Source organism: Dendrobates tinctorius, unplaced genomic scaffold, assembly GCF_039654945.1.
Source record: "Dendrobates tinctorius isolate UK_male_01 unplaced genomic scaffold, ASM3965494v1 ptg000129l, whole genome shotgun sequence".
Classification (NCBI taxonomy): Eukaryota; Metazoa; Chordata; class Amphibia; order Anura; family Dendrobatidae; genus Dendrobates; species Dendrobates tinctorius.
In genome coordinates this window covers 36,867,610-36,893,325 of record NW_027361797.1, presented here as the reverse complement: position 1 = coordinate 36,893,325, position 25,716 = coordinate 36,867,610, and the positions used below count along the sequence as shown (strand labels likewise).

General features: G+C 41.3%; 2 protein-coding genes across 4 annotated transcripts in view; one reads left to right on the top strand and one right to left on the bottom strand.

Annotated features, from left to right (window-relative positions):
- IQCK (IQ motif containing K) overlaps positions 1-11,916 on the top strand; it is a 100,961-nt gene extending 89,045 nt beyond the window's left edge. Inside the window, exons 9-10 of one of the 2 annotated variants that reach the window (XR_012219895.1) lie at positions 7,552-10,867; positions 11,318-11,916. Coding sequence is in view for 1 of the 2 variants with exons in the window: in XM_073542965.1 (XP_073399066.1) it covers positions 7,552-7,655 (104 nt within the window). In the remaining variant the exon portion in view is untranslated. Of the gene's footprint in view, positions 1-7,551; positions 11,133-11,317 lie in introns of those variants that run through there. The other variant, XM_073542965.1, reaches the window with a different exon arrangement.
- GPRC5B (G protein-coupled receptor class C group 5 member B) overlaps positions 1-25,716 on the bottom strand; it is a 90,127-nt gene that overhangs the window by 5,449 nt on the left and 58,962 nt on the right. Inside the window, exon 4 of one of the 2 annotated variants that reach the window (XM_073542964.1) lies at positions 12,826-25,092. The exons of the other annotated variant lie outside the window; for it this stretch is intronic. Within the exon in view, the coding sequence (XP_073399065.1) occupies positions 25,048-25,092 (45 nt within the window). The 3' untranslated portion in view covers positions 12,826-25,047. Of the gene's footprint in view, positions 1-12,825; positions 25,093-25,716 lie in introns of those variants that run through there. 2 annotated transcript variants of the gene reach the window in all.

The window sequence follows — 25,716 nt, the reverse complement described above, 5'->3', positions numbered from 1 at the left end:
AAAAAGAAGTCAGTGTCAAATGAAAGGGAGTGTTGCTGCAGTAGCAGTTATACGTTGTTTGTTATCTGTTACCATGGAGACACATAACTCTGCATAGCAGCTGTAAACACAGAAGAACAGTACGAATTCTTTAAGACTATTTGCAAGGTGGCTTCTTTTTTCATTGTAGATGAATTGGACAAACTAGATTGCAAATGTGAGCATAGCTTTAATTCACGTGTCCCAGCATATATTTTTATCGAATTAAGACTTTTTTTTATAAAAATAATTAGCACCTCGCCAGAATTGACACTTCTCAGCTGTACAATTAATACAGTAAATGTGACACTAACAAGAGGTAAGAAAACGGATGTGAAATGTGGCGCGTTGTCAAGCAAAATTAAATAGGGCAGCCAATTGAGAGAGGAACAGATGTAATATGGTCGCAAAGTATATCAGTATTTGAAATAATGAATAATAATTTTATTTATATAGCGCCAATAAATTCCGCAGCACTTTATAATTAATTGGGGACATGTACAGACTATGAAGACATCACAAAATAAGAGGAGGAATGAGGGCTCCGCTCGCAAGCTTACAGTCTATGACTATGCTCCAAGTCACAAACATCAGAGCTGCGCCATATCCAGCCAGCCGGTCACCTCTGGGGTACTTCATGTTACCCGCAGGCTTCGCATTGCTGTGGAAAATCATAGTGCACTCAGCAAAAATACTCCTGCGAAGTAGAGGCTCTCGTGATACTGAGTATGCAGAATGGGGATAACATGGAGCCAATTACTCTGTATTCTATATTAAGAGAACAATTCATTTCATGCGTAGCAAGAATTGTCGCAGCCGTTCTGACTTATCAGCCTATTTCAGACAGTTACCCGGCCTCGTGCCCCAAAAGCCGTAGGTTTCCAACAATATACAATCGTGACCGAAAATGTTGGCAGCCTTGAAATCATTCCAGAAAATGAAATATATTTCCCAGAAAATTATTGCAATTACATATGATTTTTTTATTTAATTTGTGTGTATTGGAACAACACAAAGAAAAAAAAAACCAGAAAAAAAGGCAAATGGGACATCATTTCACACAAAACCCTAAAAATGGGCCGGACAAAATGGTTGGCACCTTTCCAAAATTGTGGGTAATCAACTTTGTTTGTGATGCTTGTTCAAACTCACCCGTGGCAAGTAACAGGTGTGAGCAATATGAAAATCACACCTAAAACCAGATAAAAAGGGAGGAGTTGACTCAATCTTTACATTTTGTGTCTGTGTATGACACACTAAGCAAGGAGAACAAGAAATAAAAGACAACAGTCTAAATCAATATTAATTCTTCGAAGAGCCTTACCACATGACTTAGGTTATAAAGCACGGTGACTCAGTGGTTAGCGCTGTTGCTTTGCGGCAAATGGGTCATGGGTTCCAATCCCACCAAGGACAATAACAGCAAGAAGTTTGCATGTTGGTCAGTATTTCACATCAGTATTTATAAGCCAAAACCAGGAGTGGGTGATAAATACAGAAGTGGTGACGTGTCTCTATTATACTTCTCCTCTGATTGTTCCACTCCTGGTTTTGGCTTACAAATACTGATGTAAAATACTGATCAAATACTCAACATGTGAACGTAGCCTTGATCTGAACCTTCTCAAAACCTCAATGATTTTTTCATGACCATGATGTTTCTCACTGTCTCTCACTTTCATCCTTTCCTTCACTCTTAGGCAGGGTTCACATTGCGTTAGGGGCAATCCGCTAGCGGGATCCGTTAGATAGCGGCGCTAACACTATCTAACGGATCCATTAGCGCACCCATTGCCCGCAATGTTAACACATACTAACGCATACCGAAATCGGCATGCGTTAGGAAGTATGCGTTATTTCATGGCGAACACGAACACTGCTTGCAGCGTTTTTGGGTACGTTGGCAATAACGCACAGCAAACTGATCCGTTCGCTGTGCATAGGACTATGGGTTAACGCATGGTAGCGCTAGGTACCGGAGCGCTACCATGCGTTAACGCATACCGTTAGCGCTATGGCGCTAAAGATGTCAAAAATGACATCAGCGTTAGCGCATCCGTTTAACAGTTCCGTTAATCGGATGCCCTAACGCAATGTGAACCTAGACTTACTAGATATTTAACCTTTAGGTTTTTGCTCTCTTTTTTACAATGTTTCCCTTTTCATCCTACTATTTTCTTCTTTTCTTCCATATCTCCTTTCTCTTTTTTTCCATTCATTTTCTCTCTTTCTGCCTTCTTTTGCTTTCTTTCCCCTTTCCATTCTTCCTTTTGGTTCCGTGTCTTCCTTCTCTTTAATGCCAGAGTAATATATCAGTCTAACGAGCTCTCTTATCCATTATCTTCAGCGTAATATCTAACATAAAGACCCAACCTCCAGGCACAGTCAGTCCATTGTCCCCACATACATTAGGTTCCCCATTGGCATGCATTGTATCTGCTCCGAAGTTTAACTTTTACTATCTGGAAATGAATAGGATCGTAAAGTAATAGCTCCTAGTCAGAAGAGGCCTTGATGATACCACTAGTAGTAGGAGGTTCACAGTTGTGTGGTCTGGTGTCCACTGTACGGTCCTGCAAATCTCTTTTTTCTCAACTCTAATATTTTGATATGCGCATGCCCTTGCTGATAAATGGGGTACCATGGGCACTAAGGTCGCCACGCACTTGCGAATAAAGTCAGCCTAACCCACTAACATTGAAGATTGGCCAACCATGATGTGTAAGGGGCCCCGTCTGAATTCAAACCCTTGATTCTGTGTTCTGTGGTCGGCATCTCTTTCTGCTGAACCACAACAGATTCACCTTCTCTTTGGGTGTTTTCATTTCTGTTATTTTTGTTTCTGTTTGTTTTGGATAACAAGTGATTTTCATTTACTCTATTTGTCTGCCCTATCACCTTTCGGGTGCAGTTTTAAATACCTTCCCCTACTGCTGTTGTGGTGCCGATGATAGTCTTTGTTGGATTCAGTTTGCTGTAGTTTGTGTTGGTTGCAGTAGTTTTGTGTGTGATTTCTTTTCTCTTTAGGGAACTGCTACTCTAGCAATTCTAGGAGCTGCTAAGGACATTCAGGGTAAGCCACCGTCGAGTGGGGGCGCCACTGACTTATCCTAGGATGTCAACCTCTGCGGTCAGGCAGGGCCAGAGAAAGGCTTTTCCTTGTCTGAACAGGGACCTGTCAGGTTTAGGTATTTGTCCCCCTGGTTTGTACCCTATCCGTGTGAATGTGCTTTGCCAGTCATAGCAGCCCCTCCGCTCTCCCCAACAAATGATGTTGCGGGAGAAAACGATGGGTGACTTCAAATGCCCAATCTCTTTGCTTACACGGGTGATAAAAGATTTTTAGCTTTTTCCTCTTTCCCCATTGAAAACACATGAATGCCTGGCCAATTTAAGAAGCCGTGAGGGTTATATATCAGCTGAATGGGTGTTCGCCCATAGTTGGTCAGTTCATGATGCTGCAAGACGATTGTCATAGATTGGCTCAATTCAACTGGCACACAATAGATGTGACCAGACCACCTACATTTTCCAGCCATGGAGCATAAAGTAGTGACATGTCTGTAACTTCCATTATTCCCTTCAGCCCCTATAAATAAAAAACATAATTCTCCAAAAATCAATAGAACTATTACATGATTAATGCATCGTGTTATTAATACGAGTTTAATCATCTATTGATTTACGACAACTCTTTTGGTTTTCTTTAGACTCGTTCTGCCTAAGTTATGGCTTTTAAATGGAAAAGCAAAGTAGTTGTATGGTATGTGTATTTTTAGTTCATGCCTTAATAAAGGAAATATTTTGGTCTTAAAGGGATTGTCTGTGAGCACAAGACTAATAATAGTAGCATGCTGCAAATAGAAAAGGCAGAAATGTACTCATCATTCTTTATAGAAATACCCCCCGGGCTGCTATCATGCCTACTGGTTATTTAATCATGTAGATCATCTAATGGCTCATGACCCATATGCCGAACTCCTGTGCAACCAAAACTTTTGCAATTGCTAAATTTTATTTTGTATATGCTATATCCTTTTCGTCAGAATTATTGTTTTAAAGGGGTGGTCCGGTTTAGGTAGTCCCTACCTATATTATGGATCTTCAATGAGGAAGATGATGATGATCATGGGGGGATGTTAATGTTGGCAGCACCCTGGATTAGATGTTAGATGCACTGGAACCGCAATACATACTGCACCAATGAAATTGATGTGTCTATCCAGACCAATGCAATCTTCAAGCTCTGATAGTCCCTTTATATCTGGCTGTCGACTTTCATTTACAGCTGGAGCTCCTTTATCATGTTACTTGCATCTTAAAAACCTCTCCAGAATCTGACCTCTCACCTTTGAAACTGCTAAAACTCTGTCACTCTTATTCATTCTCGTCTGGATTACTGCAACTCTCTACTGATCGGTCTCCCTCTAACCAAACTTTCTCCCCTCCAATCTGTCCTGAATGCAGCAGCCAGGGTCGTATTTATGTCCAGCTGCTACACCAATGCCTCCACCTTGTGCCAGTCATTGCACTGTTTGCCCATCCACTACAGAGCTCAGGATAAACTTATGAGTCTCTCCCACAAATCTCTCCAGTTTTGCACCACCATACATCTTCTCCCTCATCTCTGTCTAACACCCTACCCATTCTGTCCATTCTGCAACTGATCTAAGACTAACATCATCCATTATCCAAACCTTCCAATTCGACGTGCAAGATTTCTCTCGAGCTGCGCCAGTTTTCTGGAATGCACTACCCCGGACGATCTGATTAAAACCTAACCCCCATTTTTTTTTTTTTACAGCGTGCTTTAAAAACACATCTCTTTAGACAGACCTACCACCGCATTTCACTAATCTAACTCTTCCTTGTTCCCTCTTTTTAAATTTTCCTAAGAATCTGGTCCCCCTCGTCAATGTTAAATATGTTGGTGCTATATAAATACATTTTTTTTTATTATTATTATTAAGCAGACGTAAACTAAAAAAATGCACCATATGGCCAAATAAACTCTTATATTCGCTGCAATTTAAGATTGCTACACTGAGTGCACTTCCGGGCGGTTCCAGGTGTTGATTAATATGACAGATTGATAGGATTCTATACAAGATATCATCTTTTCCTAAATATGTTTGAGACACTAGGAGAGTAATGACAGCGACAGCTGAGAATGTTCTGTCAGACTGACACTGGCCGGGTGATGATCCTGCATTCTTCCCTTCTCATGCCCCATATTTTATGTATAATGTGGACTAACGCTTCACTAAGGTGGGGGGGGTCTCCTTTCTAAATGGTCTTTATCATTTTTTTTTTTGCTTTTCAATTTAATTTGTGCCATGATCTCTAGAACAAAAAATAGTTGAAAAAAGGAGAAACAGCACTAAAAAAACTTCAAAAAATGGACTTTATTGCCCAGTGATGTGGCGACGTTTTGGATCAGAGATCCTTTCTCAAGCTCCGATCTGAAACGTCGCCACTTCACTGGGCAATAAAGTCCATTTTTTGTAGTTTTTTTTGTGCTGTTTCTCCTTTTTTTCATCTATCCTAAGGAGCCATTTGATTGTCAGCTGGAGAAGCGTGCACATTTTTGAGGTATTTGATGGTGCTGTTTATAATAATGTTTTATAATCTAGAACAAAAAATAGTAACTATGAGATTTCTTATTTGAAAGAGAATTTGCCATCAGGTTTCTTCTTTCCCATCTGACGAAAGCAGAAAGTAGGTGCAATGATCCTGATTCCAGCGCTCTGTCATTTATTGGGATCCTTGCTGTAGTTTTGCTAAAACAACGTTTTATCTTCTGCAGCTGTGCTAGTCTTCTCAGTGATGAGCTCTTGCTATATTGATCTCCATCTTCATGGGCTCTGGCTATCGCTGAATCAGATCAATGATTGGCAGATTTCTGCCTATACACAATGTACCTAGAAAGCGTTGAATCAATGTGGCTATACAGAGCTCATCATTGAGAAGACTAGCAGAGCTGCAGCAGATAAAAACAGCTTGCTATCAAAACTACATTAAGAAGCCCAGTGTTCTCTTAGCTCTGGAATTTGAGTTTCTGTCCCTATTTTATAGTTCCTTCAGATTGGGAAGCATAAACCTTGTGATAGATTTCCTGTTAATTAGTTAATAAAGGGACTTCTGTAGAGAAAAAAAACAGTACTTGGATAGCGGCTTATTACAGTACCAACATTGTGGATACGATTTTACATGATCTCCCCCATACCCTGTAAAGGAAACCCTTAGCAGAAATTGACTGGAACTCCGGATTTGTTATCCTCAACTTGTTAATTTATGTTGTGGAATTTTCACTGTGGATTTTTGCCTTTTACAATGCAAAGGATAAAATCTGCAGTAAATCAGCCGCTTTCTGCATCAAAATCTGCAACCTTTGCTGCTGAAGATTAATCACTCCGGAGGATTCACAGTGGATGTGTTCTGCATGATTGCACCTTTACGCTGCTGGTTATTTTGGGCTTTGACTTCCAGAAAGCTGAATTAATAGAGTAACCATTGTGTTACTTGGTATATCATAAATCAATAGTACACTTGAAGATGAATCTACTTCTTTCTCCGCCTGGACTGATTATTCACACTCAGTTTATCGATAAAATCTGTAGTCAGTGAAAACGAACCTTCATATTGCGCAGATAGGATATGGCAGTTGGTGCTTTTAAAATTCTATGGAGGAGGGAGGAGCTAGAGGCTGACACAGACCTCTCCGTAGAACTTTATGAGCACCAACTGTCACCTATCTCCATAATGGAAAACTCTGTATTCACTGAAGACGGATTTTACCTGTGAATTGAGCATTTTGAGAATGAACGATCATTGCAGGAGGAGAACGAAGCAGATTTCTCTAGTAAGATATATTACAAAGATTCTTATTTTCATATGTACTATTAATTTATGGAAAAAAAAAAATAATTCTTACTCTTTAAATCTGATGGTGGTGTGCACTACTTATTTTCGTACCTTATGAAAAGCTATTTAATGTTCTAATAGAGTTTATCTGAGCCTGTTATTCTATCCCATCATGGTAACCACCGCATTCACCGACTTATTTTGTGCGTGAGCAGGAATCCGTTGTTTGAGATGTGTAATTATGATATGTGTTGCCAAAGCAAAGCATTGAATTGCTGAAAGGACGCTTAGCTACCATTTATATTGCGCCGGGCACAAATGGATCTCCATTGTTGACCTTGTTTAAAGTATCATGTTTAGAAGGCTCCTGCATTGTCTGCCTCTTCCACACCATTTACCAAACTGTTTAGTTTGTTGTCAATTGATAGAATTCAGCCATGACATGGTCATTATTTCAATGTGTACACCGACTCAGCAAGATACCGCGGCTGGCCGCAGGGTGTACCAGGAGGTTTTGTCAATTGTGCCTCCGGTACAGGATGTCCTGTTTATTCTGTTCTCCGAGCTCCGGCTTCAATAAAAAGCATTTTAACTATTTTTATAATTAGAGAGTAATCACAAGTCTAAACACATAAACGTGACCTGGTTTGTTCTTTGTGTCTCGTGCAGTGGAAAAAGAACTGGACGATCTGGAGGACTCGGGCTCGACATCAGATGATGCCAAAGTCTCCTTTCACGTGGAGTCGCCAACTCTTCAGAACGCAATGATATAAGTACCCTGGGCGTAAAAGAGAAATTTTTCACTTCAAATTTATCTGGTATCTAATTATTTGGTATTTTTCGGAGTCCAGGACATAATCTGGAATCTCAGAAAATCTTGTTTTTATTTATTTTTTACAAATCAATAGTACACATTGAAAATAAGCAACTATGTAATATATCTTATCAGAGAAACCTGCTTCTTTATCATCCTGGACTGATCTTTCTCACTCAATTCATTGGTTAAATCTATATAATCTGTATTCCTTGAAGCCATATTTTTTCTATTACCGAAATAGGAGATGGCAATTGGTGCTTTTAAAATTCTATGGCGGAAGGAAGAGCTAGAGGCCGATACAGATATTCTGCGGGAAGTTCTGAAACAACAGTTACCGTTCTCCATAGAACTTTATGAGAACCAACTGCCATCTCCTATCTCAGTAACGGGAAAGTTTGTTTTCACTAAAGACAGATTTTAGCCGTAAATTGAGAATGAAAGTCAAGACCAGGAACGGAAAGAAGCTTCTCCGATACGATATAGCACAAAGTTTCTTATTTTCTCATCTACAATTGATTTATGGTAAAAAGAAATTATAACCACAATTGTTTTTTAGCTTAAAGCATGTAATATATTTTAGAACATTCAGTGGGTGCAGAGGATAGAGGCTCCTATCTCCTGGGAAAACAAATGGATTGGTTGAAATTCAACATACTCAATCCAAGTTTCCTTCAACATCATATGTCTGCGACAGTTCAGGAGGCCCCATATTCATTAGATGCTCAGCCAGTATACCAGTTGATAATTTTTTAATATGTCTCACGGGGAAAGGGAAGTGTGATGACTCCACCAATCATCTCCTTATATCATCAGCTATTATGGCCCCATACACATTAGATAAAAGCCCAACCCGCTGATGTCAGCCAGATCGGCCGACTATCTAATGTGTCGGTGGCACAATGATCAATTTCCTGATTTATTTTTTGCCCCCACAGGGATATAAGCTGCCACATGATTATGGCAATGGCTTTCAAGCATCTTCTTTGCATTGTGATGTTCATCCTCTGGGAAATGTATGAAGAAACTGATAGATGCGAACATTCCTCCTGATTGGACCACTCTGTCCGTGTCCAGTCACTATCCATTCCTCCTGATTGGGCCACACTGACAGCGTCCAATCACTCTCCATTCCTCCTGATTGGGCCACACTGACAGCGTCCAATCACTCTCCATTCCTCCAGATTAGGCCACACTGACAGCGTCCAATCGCTCTCCATTCCTCCTGATTGGGCCACACTGACAGCGTCCAATCGCTATCCATTCCTCCTGATTGGGCCACTCTGGCCGTGTCCAGTCACTATCCATTTCCATTCCTCCTGATTGGGCCACACTGACAGCGTCCAGTCACTCTCCATTCCTCCTGATTGGGCCACACTGACAGCGTCCAGTCACTCTCCATTCCTCCTGATTGGGCCACAGTGACAGCGTCCAATCACTCTCCATTCCTCCTGATTGGGCCACAGTGACAGCGTCCAATCACTCTCCATTCTTCCTGATTGGGCCACACTGACAGCGTCCAATCACTCTCCATGCCTTCTGATTGGGCCACAGTGACATCGTCCAGTCACTCTCCATTCCTCCTGATTGGGCCACATAGACAGCATCCAGTCACTATCCATTCCTCCTGATTGGGCCACAGTGACAGCATCCAATCACTCTCCATTCCTCCTGATTGGGCCACAGTGACAGCGTCCAATCACTCTCCATTCTTCCTGATTGGGCCACACTGACAGCGTCCAATCACTCTCCATGCCTTCTGATTGGGCCACAGTGACATCGTCCAGTCACTCTCCATTCCTCCTGATTGGGCCACACTGACAGCATCCAATCACTCTCCATTCCTTCTGATTGGGCCACACTGACAGTGTCCAGTCACTCTCCATTCCTCCTGATTGGGCCACATGGACAGCATCCAATCACTCTCCATTCCTCCTGATTGGGCCACAGTGACATCGTCCAGTCACTCTCCATTCCTCCTGATTGGGCCACAGTGACATCGTCCAGTCACTCTCCATTCCTCCTGATTGGGCCACACTGACAGCGTCCAATCACTCTCCATTCCTCCTGATTGGGCCACACTGACCATGTCCAGTCACTCTCCATTCCTCCTGATTGGGCCACACTGACAGCGTCCAGTCACTCTCCATTCCTCCTGATTGGGCCACACTGACCATGTCCAGTCACTCTCCATTCCTCCTGATTGGGCCACAGTGACAGCATCCAGTCACTCTCCATTCCTCCTGATTGGGCCACAGTGACATCGTCCAGTCACTCTCCATTCCTCCTGATTGGGCCACACTGACAGCGTCCAATCACTCTCCATTCCTCCTGATTGGGCCACACTGACCATGTCCAGTCACTCTCCATTCCTCCTGATTGGGCCACACTGACCATGTCCAGTCACTCTCCATTCCTCCTGATTGGGCCACACTGACCATGTCCAGTCACTCTCCATTCCTCCTGATTGGGCCACACTGACCATGTCCAGTCACTCTCCATTCCTCCTGATTGGGCCACACTGACAGCGTCCAGTCACTCTCCATTCCTCCTGATTGGGCCACACTGACCATGTCCAGTCACTCTCCATGCCTTCTGATTGGGCCACACTGACCATGTCCAGTCACTCTCCATTCCTCCTGATTGGGCCACACTGACCATGTCCAGTCACTCTCCATTCCTCCTGATTGGGCCACACTGACCATGTCCAGTCACTCTCCATTCCTCCTGATTGGGCCACACTGACAGCGTCCAGTCACTCTCCATTCCTCCTGATTGGGCCACACTGACCATGTCCAGTCACTCTCCATGCCTTCTGATTGGGCCACAGTGACATCGTCCAGTCACTCTCCATTCCTCCTGATTGGGCCACACTGACAGCGTCCAATCACTCTCCATTCCTTCTGATTGGGCCACATGGACTGCATCCAATCACTCTTCATTCCTCCTGATTGGGCCACACTGACCATGTCCAGTCACTCTCCATTCCTCCTGATTGGGCCACATGGACAGCATCCAATCACTCTCCATTCCTCCTGATTGGGCCACAGTGACATCGTCCAGTCACTCTCCATTCCTCCTGATTGGGCCACGCTGACAGCGTCCAGTCACTCTCCATTCTTCCTGATTGGAGTGACTGGACGGGGTCGGAGTGGCCCAATAGATGTGTAGGTTTATTTTCACTAGAAGGTTGAAACAAAAGCGCAATAGGGTCTTATCCGGGTAAAATATTCAATTACTGACTGTGTTAAACTCACCTTCTCAAAGATAAAATAAAGCTTAAATAGTGAGTCAGCCTGCTGCACGTCCAGCGGTCCACAACGGAACCGTACCAAAATTCAAATAAGGAATATATTCTTGGACTTTGAGTGCGCTGCTAGACGAATTCAATAACCACACAAGGTTAAAAAAGTTAACCCTTTAATCCCTACGCGTTTCGAAGCATAACGCTTCTTCTTCTTCAGGGGTAGATACATGTATCTACCCCTGAAGAAGAAGCGTTATGCTTCGAAACGCGTAGGGATTAAAGGGTTAACTTTTTTAACCTTGTGTGGTTATTGAATTCGTCTAGCAGCGCACTCAAAGTCCAAGAATATATTCCTTATTTGAATAGATGTGTAGGGACACACACAATTGATAAGTGAAAGAGTAACACCCATTTATCAGTCTATATTCATGTATTTCCAGTAGGAATAACTGAGGAATGCAGAGGTATAAGAAAAGAGGCCACAAAATTGTTAATCCATGGGCAATACTTTTTAATAATTTACTAAAACAGATATGTCAGGCTCCATCAGCTGCACTTTGATCCGAGTTTTCTAGAATTCTGCTATTTTGGCCTCTGCACTATTTTTGGGTCACATGTCTGTACTGAGGATTTGTGCACCTGAAAGAAATGTATTGCCTTTTTTCTTTTCCTTATTTTTTCATGTGCGGCTGTTAATCTCAAATGTCCGATAATCCATTAATCCAATGATGTTAAAATATTATCTGCTGGTTAATTTTAAAGTTGCTTGTTTTTCAGAGAAACCTGATGTCATAAGGTAAAGGAATAGAAGAGTTACTGAAACATGTGACTTAAAGGGCATTTGCCAGTAGAATCAACCCTCCAAAGTCGTCTATATGGACATGTAGGTCATAGGACGCTGAATAAAATTATGCCTTGATATCTGTCATCTGATATTTTATTCCAGAGAAATCCATGTTTTTTTAATATATAAATGAGCTGTTAAGATCTATGGGCTGGACATAGATCTCCCTGAGAATCTGCCTCCAGAGATTATTATACGTTAAAAGGTGACATTACCAGTGACATGTAATGACTGACAGTCTGCTCTCCTGATTTACATGTCTCACACTGGTAATGCCCTCTTTCCTTTACAATAAGTTCTGGAGGCAGATTTTCAGGGAGATCTATGTCCAGCCCATAGATCTTAACAGCTCATTTACATATTAAGAAAAACTTGGATCTCTCTGGAATTAGACAGCGGATTGCAGATATCAAGGTATCACTTTTTTTCAACTTTCTATGACCTACGGTTTAGTATGGCTGATCCTACTGACAGATTCCTTTCAAGTTCTCCATACAAATTAGATAAATGTCGACCGCACCCTCTGATATCGATGGGTTCTGCCAACACTCTGAGCACCGGCTAACTGATCGACAGGGGAGATGTTGATCAGTCATGTCTGATTTCGGACTGACGATCACTTTGTTCTCCCGCCAGCAGAGATTTCTGTCTGCGGCTTTCTCAGAGAACAAAGTAGTAGCGCCCTGTCAAACGAGCGCTCTTGTGTATGGGAGAGTTGGCTGAGATGGCTGTGGGCTGGACGATTGGCGGCAGCATTGTCCGGCTGTCGGCCTTTAGGCTATGTACACACGACATTTGTAGTCATTGCCCAGGGGTTAGCGCCTCACAGTGGCCACAGTCAGGATGGCTCACTAGTCGTCTGTCCACCATAGGCTGAGTGCACACATGCAGTATACAATTTGCTTAAAATGTATCCCAAGAGTTCATGTGTAAATGCATTAATGATGTAACGGGTCCGTTCTTCGGAGCAAGATTTCAGTATGTAATTACGTATGACACAGACATGGCGACGCAATACAAAGAGAATCACAAAACAGATTCATGGTAAAATCTTTATTTTTTTTTGTTTGTTAACAGCATATTAAAAATAAAACATTTCCCATACTATACAACCTTTTCGTGTTTCCTTTGCTAGTTAAAGGCTAATCAGAAAGTATTACAGAAATATCTATGATTGTCTGCAGGTTCAATCAGACTTAAAAGGGGCTGTCCATGATTAGAAAAACAGTACCTTTTTTATTTTAAAACAGCGCCTCCGTTGCCTATAGGTCATCACTGGTATTGCAATTCATATAAATTTAAAATGGGACAAGAGTTGTGCTGTTTTCAAAAGCAGGATAATTTTTATTTTAATCCTGGACAGCCCCTTTGAAGGAATATCAGTAAGTTAACAAATCAGCAGCAAAAGAAAACAATAGAAAACACCCAATTATGCAGGTAATAAATATATCTCTATCATAAATCATTTTTTATGAATGCAAAAATAAAGAGATCAATTTGCCTACTTATATAAAACAACAGCATGCCACAGATTGGCAACAAACGGGTGCTATGTCTTATGTGTGACATCTGCCTACATTGCCATTCATTACATACGACACTGCCATTATTACATAGGAGCATTGGAACATGACTGCCGCACATGGGACTCATCACCCTCTTCAGTATCACAACACTTTTGTTTCTCAGACCTTTGTTATAAAGGGTATCTAATGCAGATTAGCTTTCGAAAAGGCAATTGTAGGGTGTATCTAAACCTACATAAGTAACCATGGAAGCTCGATGTCATTATTGCCCTCCTGTACACAGAAACCATGACAGTGAACACACTCATTGAAAGGGTATCTGTCACCAGGATTTCCCACCGGCATAATACACCCCGATTCCAGCGATGTGTTACTTACTGGGCTACTTGCTGTAGTTTTGGTAAAATCACTGTTTTATCAGCAGGAGATTATCAGTAGTTGTCTTGTGCCATGTAGTCTCCATATTCATGAGCTGTCTAACTCCGCCCCCAATACGGATTGGCAGCTTTCTGCCTATGCACAGCGTACACAGAAAGCTGCCAATCAGTGGTGTGGGCGGAGTAATACAGAGCTCAGCATTCAAAGAACTGCTAGATCTGCTGCAGATACGAGTGATTTTATCAAAACTACAGCAAGCAGCCCAGTAAGTGATACATCAATGCAATCGGGGTTTCCGCCTCTACATTATGCTGCTCTCAGATGGGGTAGCAAAAACATGGCAACAGGTTCCCTTTAAATTATTCAGAACTTTAAAAAAAATTATTTGTATTCACTGGAAAACCTTTTAAAGGCCTGGAAACTTTGTAAACCCAATGCCTAAGATCACAAAGGCCAAGTTATACATTACAGCTCCCACAGAGGTTGTCACCAGTCTTTCATAGGTTCCTAATCATTAGGTTTGACTGGTTAATGATCACATCACTATTTTTAGAGGGTATAATCGGGAAAGCTCCATATGTGTATATTAAATTTACGCATAGGTAGACGAACGTCAGAATTGTTCCATGGCCTCTGTCATGTCTGTAGGTTGAGTCCAGCAAAGAAAAAGTATATGTGAAATGTGTATATATAAAAATTATTTTTTACTTTACATGTAAATGAGTGACGGATGGTATCTGTCAAGGGCATCCATGAAATGAGGTACGTCATCAACTTTACAATAGAGAGCGTCTCATGAATGATGAACCCATGGGTGTCAGATGCCTTTGCCGTCTCATACTGGCATCTATCATCCATAGACTATAATGGAATTTGTTTAACACATACGTCATAAAAAGCTATTTTTACACAAATAATAGACTGTGGATGACGTATATGCCACTGTTAGGTGAGTTAAAGGTGTTGTCCAGCCTTGAGGCTCAAGTCTGCCATCAGTATAGAGGATTCTCCAGTGCAGAGAGGGTCGGTGATCGTATGACCACAATTATGTGATTTGCATACTTCCAGCCACATTCAGACTAGTCGTATCCAACCTCACTCAATTCACTTGTATTGAGCGAGGCTGCACACGTCTAGTCGGTATGTGACCACATGTATGCAAATTGCGCTCTGAGGATTCACAAGTTTGCAGTCATATACAGTGACTGTAAACATGCACCCTAAATGTGTAGATCATGTGATTTCCACCGGTGGTATGTATGCTAAATAGTTGCAAAAACATTAGGATTATTATGTGCCACTTCATAACGAGCCACGAGAACTGGTATGAGAAAGCCATGGTGACAACTACTACCGCAGCTGGAATGGTGACTTTAGAATTTATATTGTGCTGCTATGTGATGACCATTGTAGTGATGTAGCATGATAGCAGGGGATTCAATGGTTATCAGTGTGACGGTCAGATGGGGATGTCTAATCTGAATAGCCCTCGTAACCTATTCTTGCAAGAGCTGTTTTTTGTCCAGAACAACTAGTGTCCTTACTTGGAAATATTGCTTCTCATCTCTGACCTTGCAATACCAGACACATCCTATTGACATAAGTGGCACTCTCACTCTGAAAATGATCTTAGAACTCTGTCTCATGAACTTTCTTCAGTAGTACATTGCGCCCTTGCCTCCCGGCTTCCTTCAGACTGGTGGCATGGCCACGCCACTGGCTTACACTGTGTTCTCTCTGCTGTAACGTCTTGTCCTTTGCACAAACAGTGGCATGGCCCCCCTTTATGAGTTAAGTATTTCATCTACATAGCTTCCCATGGATGGGTGTCTCGGTCGGACCCCGTCCTGCTCTGCCCTTCTTCACATTGAGGTCGTTTGACACACGGTAAGGTTTTAATACCAGAGACAGGATGGGTACACCTTGTCGCGGTGGGATGACTTTTATGCCTTTTTGATCAAAATAGCGCTAAGTACCCTATGTTATTTACTGTACATGTACTATTACTATTTAGTTTACTTGCAGTAGGGTATATGCTTTTTTAGTCTTTTTGTTGCATATTGTCAGTGTGTTTTCCTGTGCAACACTGGAGGGGCGCAGTGGCGCTTAAGCTGGTGATCTGATCATCTTCAGACCAGCGCTTACATGCTCTATAGAAAACGAGCTTGTAAGTCCTGCTCTTTTTCACTAAGAGACCTCTGTCCGCCGCTCACAGACTGCAGCAGTGGCCGGCCAACTTAATCAATACAATTAAAAACCTCTCCATTCTTGAGAACAGACAGGATCTTTAAAAACAAGTAAACTACAACGTTGGTTGATTTTACATGCACTTTGAAACTTTACAGATTTAACATAATGAAAAAAAAAAAACCCTTTAAAATTAGCACAAGGCAAAACCCAAAGAAACAAACCTTACACTTTAATTCCAGAGATACAGCCCCCTAAACGGAAGTCTAGTGGGTGTTGGGTGCTGTAAACGGCTTCCATCATCCAGTTGAGATACTGTCCATACTAAGATTTGCGTAGTAGAAAGAGAACTGTCCATGTCAGCACAGGTACATGCTAATAACCATACAAAACATTGCAAAATAAAAAGTACAAATACATACAGCGCTCACATAAAACAAATATTAAATGAGATATTAACAACCGAAAATCAAAGCGCTTTATGTACAAAAACGGAGTTACCCTTGTAGCCAGTGTTAATAGTCAGAATTTAGTAGGGAAGGAACATGGATAGATTTCTAGTACTGCGATCATGCATTTTTCGGGGGAATGTACTTATATAGTCACTGTTGATGGGACATGGAGCGACGTTCCACTGTTCAGCCATAATTACATTCCAGGAAACCATGGCGGATCACACAATGAGGCATCACCATTAGCCATTGAGGCTTACATACCTTTCCATACAAGTACATATGTAAATTATACATAATTATGTACATACAATTTTCATCCTATGCTTACATCAAGGTATAATTTTTAACAGAATAATTTAATCCAATTCATTCTTTTTCCAATCCAAGCCAAATACATTGACATCTCCCACCCCGTACCAAACAGAACTGTCCCTTTTAATGCAAATAAGCATAAACCATGTCTCTTGAGGTCCTATATATGGGACTACAGTATTTGAGTCTCTCCCTGTACTAAACGGAAATTCCTTTTTGAATGCATTTAAGCCTAAATTCTGCCCCTTGAAGGTCCCATCCATGGGACTGATCCATGAAAATTTGGGTGCGTTTCCGATTATGACATTTCTATTTGAAGCATGTGTGTATTGATGGACTTGATTTGAATAAATAGGCCTCATTTAACAAACCAGGAGAACAGGACTTGTTGGCCAGAACAACCAATCGGAATTTAGCGATCATGTCTTGCGTGATTCTGAAAAAGTGAAGGCTGGAGCCTGCTTGGTTATTAAGGACAACAAGCCAGATTTCTCTTAGATATTAGTTTAGTAATGAGGTCTGTTGTGTATTGATGACCTGTCGTCATGAGGTCATAAGTGACCAGTTTTTGCTCCTATTTTATTCCCATTGCGAACCCTGATTTTTCCACTGTTTGTTTTTCTCAAATCCACTGTACGGCTCCAGAAATATAGGCCTTTTTATTCAGTGCCACAGTGTATGGTCTTCACCTAGGGGGTGGAGCTCACAGGGTAATAATACAGAACAGACACGCCCGAGAGGATCCTGCGAGCACCTCCACCCTGATAAAAACCATAAAAATAAACCAAATAAAAAGGCCCACATAGAGTCATAGAATAGTAGAATTGGAAGGGACCTCATGGATCTTCGTGTCCAACCCCCTGCTCAAAGCAGGATTCACTAAATCATCCCAGACAAATGTCTGTCCAGCCTCTGCTTGAAGACTTCTATTGGAGGAGAACTCACCACCTCTCGTGGCAGCCTGTTCCAATCATTAATCACCCTGTCAAAGTTTTTCCTAATATCTAATGTGTCTCCTCCCATTCAGTTTCATCCCATTTCTTCTAGTCTTTCCTTGAGCAAATAAGAATAAGGATGATCCTTCTACAATGTGACAGACCTTGAGAAATTTGTAGACAGCTGTTAAGTCTCCTCTCAGTCTCCTTTTTTGCAAGCTAAATCCTGCAACCTTTCCTCATGATTTGCAGACCAGTCACCATTCTGGTCACTCTTCTCTGAATTTACTCCAGTTTGTTGATGTCTTTTTCAAAATATGGTGCCCAAAACTGGACACAGTATTCCAGATGAGGCCTGACCAAAGAGGAGTAGAGGGCCATAATGACTTCACGTGATCTAGACTGTATGCTTCTGTTAATACATCCCAGAATTGTATTTACCTTTTTTGCTGCTGCATCACACTGTTGACTCATGCTCAGTCTGTGATCGATTAGTATACCCAAGTCTTTTTCACATGTGCTGTTGCTTAGCCCTATTCCTCCCATTCTGTATATGCTTTTTTCATTTTTATTCATCTTTGGAACCATATGGTGGATTAAACCCCAATTAACCTCCCCCAATTAACTTCCCCCAATTAACCTTAAAGCTCAGGGGAGCAGCGAGAGTAAAATAGGAGCAAAAGCTGGACACTTTTTGACCCACCCGGAGACAGGTCTTCTTTAAGCAGCCTTTTTTGCCATGGTTTATTTAATTTTGTGCATAAAAAAATACTACATATGACAAACTCTGGCACAGTTATATTTCGTTCATAATTATGTCACCGTCCCAATATTATGCCAATGTTATGTCAATTTATTGTCCAATGTTGTCTAGGGTCAGTGACGTTTTGTTCAGGGTATAGTAAAATTCTTTAAGAGCTACTAAATGACATGTTCAAGTGACATTACATTATAGCAAGTATATGTATATGGGTACCCTGAAATCTTCTGGCACATACACTAAAATAGGCCACTATCTACCTGAAAAAGCTCAAAGGGGTTCTCCAATCTTAAGCTACAAATCTGCAGCCACTCTATGTGACTGCAGACCTGTGAATCCTCACAGCGCATGCATTGGTAATGGTCAAGATTCCCTGACGCCAGGAGTGGGCAGTCATGTGACTGCAAGTATGCAAAATGCATACTACTGGCCACATTCCGACTAGACTGTTTTCATCCACATTTCCCAAACGTCTAGTCGGAATATGACTAGGCGCATGCATATCGCATAACTGGCCACATGAGCGCCCACTCCCGGTACTAGAGAATCTTTACAGCGTGCATTGTCCACGATGTGCCTAAAGATCCAAGTAACCTACGGTATGGCTATCTAGTAGTATACGTCTAGGGTAACTTTTTTTCAAATTTTTGCAGTGTTTCGTTCCCTCAGTTCTATTTGTGGTAGTAATAATATTTGATGTGACATATAAAAGGTGCCTCCACTTCAAAATTCCTTGAAAAAATGGCATCTCATAGGTTTGGTGGCATCACAAACTACATTATTGCTAGATGATCCCCAAATCTGGGTTGTTCTTGTTGAAAGTTATATAGTGTAACCGTGCAATATGGCACCAAGTAGCGGGGAATTTATAGTGCAAGCAATGTCGTCATCTTTGGATAGGTTTAAGTGCTACTTAATAGTTGGCCATTATTGTACGTGCTATCAATCCATTCTAAGGCACCACATCAGTGCGGTCAGTATGTGTACAGCTATATAATAGCCAATTTATGTTTTTATGTCTAAGAAATATTTTTTCGGGGCACAGCAGATATGCAGATTGCTCTGTCCCGAGTTATAAAGACGGGTGATGGAAAACTGGATGGCTACTTGTGTTACCGGTGCCCTGTGCATGAGGCATAACTAGTGTCATAGTCACTTTTATGGGTCTCAAATAGGGTTAGGTTCTGAAGAACGTCTTCCCTAATCTGCCCATAAACAGGTCTACTTGGGTTTATGGGAAGAGGGAGAAAGGCCATTGGTGGAAATACATATTAGACTGGTAGTGGAACAAGCTGAAACTGTCTGACTCCACGACTTTACCGTAAAGACTATGGATATCTTCAGGGGCCTTTTTTTCCTTAAATTCATGTAGTTTTGCCTAAAATAATTATTTTTTGCAATTTGGTTTAATGAAAAGTTTGAATGTTTGCCCACTATAGCCTTTTTGTTACACTTTCTTCTTCCTAGGTACAGAAATGAGTTAGCTGAGAATCGATCAGTGAGCTCACAATGACAGGATAATTTATAACTCTTATCTTCCTTCGTTTTGAACTCCTTTCAGCTGATTTATGACCAAATTAATTATTAAGTTGACCTTTGTGATCACAGATCAGCTGAGAAGATAGATAACAGTTATAAACTCTCCTGTCAGAATGACCTCACTGACAGATTCTCAGTTAACTCATTCTGCAGTCAGCAATAGAAAGTACAACAAAGACACTGTAGAAGGCAAACAGTAGCAAAATATTTATGGCCAACTTCAGTGTCAGATTTCGTATTGACATACCGCTTTGACCAGGGGAATGGGAACATTTTGTGTATGAATAAAATGATATCTTATTTGCATACAGGGAAGTTAGTACTCCATTCTTTTGTGCGTTATATAGGTTATTCATTCATTGAGTTACTTCTTGTTTAATCCTTAATTATTGCTGTTTGGGAGATCATGCTGTTATGACAATATGTTCCCAGCCAGTTAACGGTACATGTGTCCTGTGAGTTTTTTTAATAATGTGTATGGGGGCCCTGAACAATTGATAGAGAAGTTAAAGGTATTGTCCACCACTTGGACAATCTCTTCCCAATCTCTATGTTTCCCCTTCCCCAAGTAAAATAATAACACCTACACTCACCTCCACTGGCTTTCCCAGGGCTCATGTGACATTGTTATGTTACGCGATCCCCGAGTCCAATCAGCGGTGGCTTCATTCTCCTAGGGACGTACCGTAATTGATATTCGGATGAGGCAAGAGAACAGCTGCAGTTCCTGCTTCCTCTGGATGTCATCATTTGTCCAAGAAAAGGAGAATGAAGCTGCTACTGATTGGCCACAGTGATAGCGTGACATTAAAATGTCACACAATCCCCGGGAAGGTCAGTGCCGACACTGCTGGAATGGCATTGACACCGGAGGTGAATATTAGGATTGAGAAGGGGTTGTCCGAGTAGTGGGCCACAACTTTAAGAAGGGGGAATGTCTGATTTCGGACAGCCAATCCTTCTGTTCTCCTAGAGATAAGCCACTGCCAAACAGGTCTGGTGGCGACTTTCTCACAGAGGACACAGGAGCACTTATGTGTATGGGTGAGTTGGCTGCCGTGCAAACGATCAGTCGAATCATCGGTTCACCGACAGACATCTAATATGTATGGCAAGCCTAACACCTATAGACAAACACAAATGATAACAGATCCTGGCATTAATCTAATGTACATCGTAATCTTTGACTAAATCCTGCAGTCAAAAAGCGAAAGATCTCATTTTAATTTTTGCAAATCTATTCTAATAATGTAGGATCAATCGAAAGTGAATCCATATTTGGGCCTTATCCTTGTCCATTGCTTTCTTTCCATGTAATGTACCAGGCAGAGAATGATCTATTTAACCCTCCCTTCGCCCAACATTTTTTTTTTTTTTTACATTATCACATGATACGGTTTACTTCAGCCTCTCGACCGCAATTTTTCTGTGCCCCTTGGCAAACTAATTTCTTGCCATAAACAAATATCCAGCAATGTAAGATAAAGAAAACGGTCATACAATCCACTACTATATTCTTCATAGGAACGCGGAGAGAATGAGTGACCACGTGTGAATCGAATGATCACAAGTAATGTGTGACTTTAATGTGATGAAACCATGGCAAAAAAAAAAATAATAATGGGCTGCGGGAAGATTATGAGAGCGTATATGATGATGACATGTAAAAAAATAAAAATAAAAATATCCCCTTGGCCCCCAATATGCTCCTCCAAGGAAGTCATCATTTTTATTTTTGCTATGAGTTTTTGTCCCCATCTCTTGCATGCATTCCCCACTCCCTAATCAGCTTTAGTTTTTTTTTTTAAATTCCATATCGTTCTTGCATTTTGCATTAAAAACAATTTATTGACATGGCTCCTACTTATCCAATCAGCTCGTAAAAATGGATTAGATTATTTACATTGTTCATAACATTCCAAAACTCTAAAAATGTATTATATACTCTTACCAAAAAAATTTTGACGAGCGGTTCCACTTAAAATGATAAAATTACGGTCGTTTTTTAATTGTTCCATCAAAATCCTAAAAATTCTATTCAGTTGTTAGTTATGTCAGCATCTGGAACAGCGGGGTGACAACCCAACCAATATAGGCGCCATTCCAAATCCTACAGGGGTGGTCGCGATCTCCTCCAGAATTCTGAACGGAAAAATCTGCCTAAGGCTTCATTCAGACATCAGTTTTTGTCACGTACAAGAAAAACAGATCCGTTATATTTATCTGACTGTCATCAGTTTTTCTTGTACGTGGATGAAAAATAAAAAGTTTCTCCACCTTCTCCTATATCACAGTCCAGGAAAATCAGTCAGTACTCCGATGTCATCTGAGTGCAGTCCGATTTGTTCACGGACCCATATACTGGCACCTATATTGGTGGTCATTCAATCCCCCCTACCCAAATAAGAACAGATACAACCAAGAAACCACCGAAGAGAATTTTTGGCTACTTGATGGAAGCTGGCTACCCAACAATTTATGTTGACTGGGTCTTTATGTTTTTAGGTTGGAAATGCATTTTATTACGGATATTCCTACTGATAAATTTTGCAAACTACTTCTTCTCTGAAATAAATAAGTTTAACGTAATACAAATTAATGGTCTGTCGATATATACTCGACGGAAGTCTATCCCTCGCCAACTAGCCGGACAAGAACAGTTTATAGCCCACAGCTAGACAGGATATAAAGATGTGCAGAGGACCTTTCACCAGTTGACCATGCTGAAACTGACCACATCATGGAATAGCGTCTGCAGAGCTGAATAAAACTTCTTTTTGCATTTTTTTTAACTTCTCATCTCCATTGCACAGATAATATTTTGCAGAGTTTAGATTATAATTACTGATAAATCCAAAGGGGTGTTACCAGAGATTCTTCTCTAGGGGTCATGTACTTTTACCCATGCGTAATACTGACCAATCAATTATTTATTATAAGTTTCTTATGTATAGCGCCATCATATTCCACAGCACTTTACAGACATTATCATCACTGTCCCCCATTGGGGCTCACAATCTAAGTTACCTATCAGTATGTTTTTGATGTGTGGGAGGAAACTGAAATACTTGAAGAAACCCACACAAACACGGGGAGAACATACAAACTCCTTGCAGGTGTTGTCATAGTTGAACATAGTAATTGTAAGCAGGAGCAAAATTGAATACTCCCTAAGAAGGTTAGAAGAACATGCCTGCTGTTGTGAGATGTAATGACAGACCGCTCTGCTGTCAGTCGTGATTTCTGCAGCTGCTGTGTAGTATAGAGCAGAGCTGAGTGTGATTAGAAACACATCTCACAGCAGTCTGTGTGTGTGTGGCAGGATGGGGGGGGGGAGAAATGAGCGGAGTGTGATTACAAACACATCTAACAGCAGTCAGTGTGTGTGGCAGGATGGGGGGATAGAATTGAGTCGAGTGTGATTACAAACACATCTAACAGCAGTCAGTGTGTGTTTGGCAGGATGGAGGGATAGAATTGAGCAGAGTGTGATTACAAACACATCTAACAGCAGTCAGTGTGTGTGTGGCAGGATGGAGGGATAGAATTGAGCAGAGTGTGATTACAAACACATCTAACAGCAGTTAGTGTGTGTGGGAGAAAAATAACTAAGCTGACTGTGATTACAAACACCTCTACAGCTGCAGCTCTCCTCTCACAGTGCTATCAGTCGCCCCACACTGACTGCCCTGAGATGAAAGTAACAAGAGCTCTGCTGTATCCCTCTCCCCTCCACACTGTATGCAGTGATACAAGTTACAATAGGTGTTTGTAATCACATTTAGCTATGCTGTACAACACACAGTAGCTGCAGAGAGCAGGGCTATCATAACATCTCACAGGAGAAAGCATGTTCTTCTGACCTCCTGTGGGCATGCTCTTTTTTTACCCTGCATGGTGCTTACTGCTTATTGGTCAATGTCATGTAGAAGAGAAAGTACATACCTTGACAAATCTCTGGTTACACCCCCTTATACCTATAAATTATATCCTAAACTTTACACCTTAAAAAACTCTGCAATGAGACTACAAAATTAAAAACTATGGGGGGGGGGGGGGGGCTTCCAACTTTGCATCCTCTGTTCCATAATGTGGCCAGTTTAACATGCTCATCTATTGTTTTTTCTTGAACTAATTCTGCATTAAAGCCCCGAGCTGCATTCACAATTCTGTAGTTGGTACAAAAAAAGCATCAAGTTTCTTGACACCCCCCTCACAATAATCTATACTGAGCTTCCATAATGTATGGGGACAGTTACATTTTTTTTTTTTTACTATCTATCAGTTCCCAAAATGCAACTTAAGAGAACAAAGTCTGAGCGGGCATTCAGACATCAAGGAATGCTGGGAGAATTGAACTAGCAGAATTATGAATAGAGCTCTGGAGTATAATAAAAAATAGTGTTCAGCAGTGGACAATAACACATTTAGCATTTTAAAGGGGTTATCCAGGACATTAAAATGAGTGACCCACCAGTTTGTGGTGGTCCATCTGATCAGCCGATTGAAGGGCCTGTGATGCCTGTACATTGCCTAGTGGTCTAAAGTGGTACTGCAAGCTATCTCCTATACAAGTGAATGGAAGGTACCGTAAGTCACGGAAATCTAATTATGAAAACTATTCTTCGTATGTGGTAAACAGATACTGCAATGTGATAATTTCAAGATGAGACCCTATAAAGCGCCAGAGTTCTGTACAGTCTTACACATATATCTTTTATACAGAAATAAAGCCTTTCTTTATACATCACTCCCATTCCTCGTTGTGGTTCAAAAAGAACGTCCTAAACCTATAAGCGATGGAAATCCGATTGCTATCACCCAAGAAGGCTGGGATTTAGAATTTAGATTTACAGGGTGAGCGCACAATAAGCCCCCGGAGTAGAGTTCCTTGACTTATAAGAGGTATTGTCCATCTTAAATCGGTTGTTGTTGTTCTGTAAAAGTGAATCTTGTTGGGTGTGTGGAGCAACTTCACGTTAACGGTGATAATATCCTTCTTTAGTGGTTATTTCAAGAGTTCACAGCTGTTCCCGTACAGATAAACCCTATTAGATAGGATTACCAGAGCTCTTGGGTATGTTGTGGCTGTGTCCTGCTACTGATTCCTCCCTCACAAAGACAAGGCCAGAGGGTGAAACCCTGTCACTCTGGAACCTATATGCATTTCACCAAAGATGTCTTCCAGTGTAACTTGGAGGAGCAGTTGGGATCTAGAAATAAGGACAACAAATGGATAGCTGAGAATCCTGACCTCTATGTCAAGCTATGCAGATACAAGAATTAGCAATGAGATGACGAGAAACCCTTCATATACATTTTATGGTGTCCACAGAGAGGAGCTATTCCTGTGTGATACAATTGGGAGGAGTGTCGTGCCAAAAATTGTCCACAAGGGCCGGAATAATTATAGACATAGCTCATTAAGGAAACATCATATATTTGGGCATATCTGACTACAGAAGCTAAATTCTAGAATTTAGAGACTGGTCAATCTAATAAAGGTGTTAGAACGATACCTCCAGTCAGGCCCGGACTGGCCGACGGGAGAACAGGAGAATCCTCCGGTAGGCCGCCCCTGTGAAGGAGTACTAATGAGCATTGCTATTACACTTCATTCATAATTTGCAGAAAAAGATATATGGTAATCTAATCATTCATTACACAAGCTAGCCAAGTTAATATTACATAGAAGCAAAAGTAAGTTGGTGTACTAGGGTCAGATTATTTTCACATATAGCTGAACAGTGAGCCCCAAGAATTAATGTTACTGGTGGGCCTTTGCCAACCCAATGGAAACACGGCCTCCAGCTCACCAGGTATCATTTTTCTGTTTG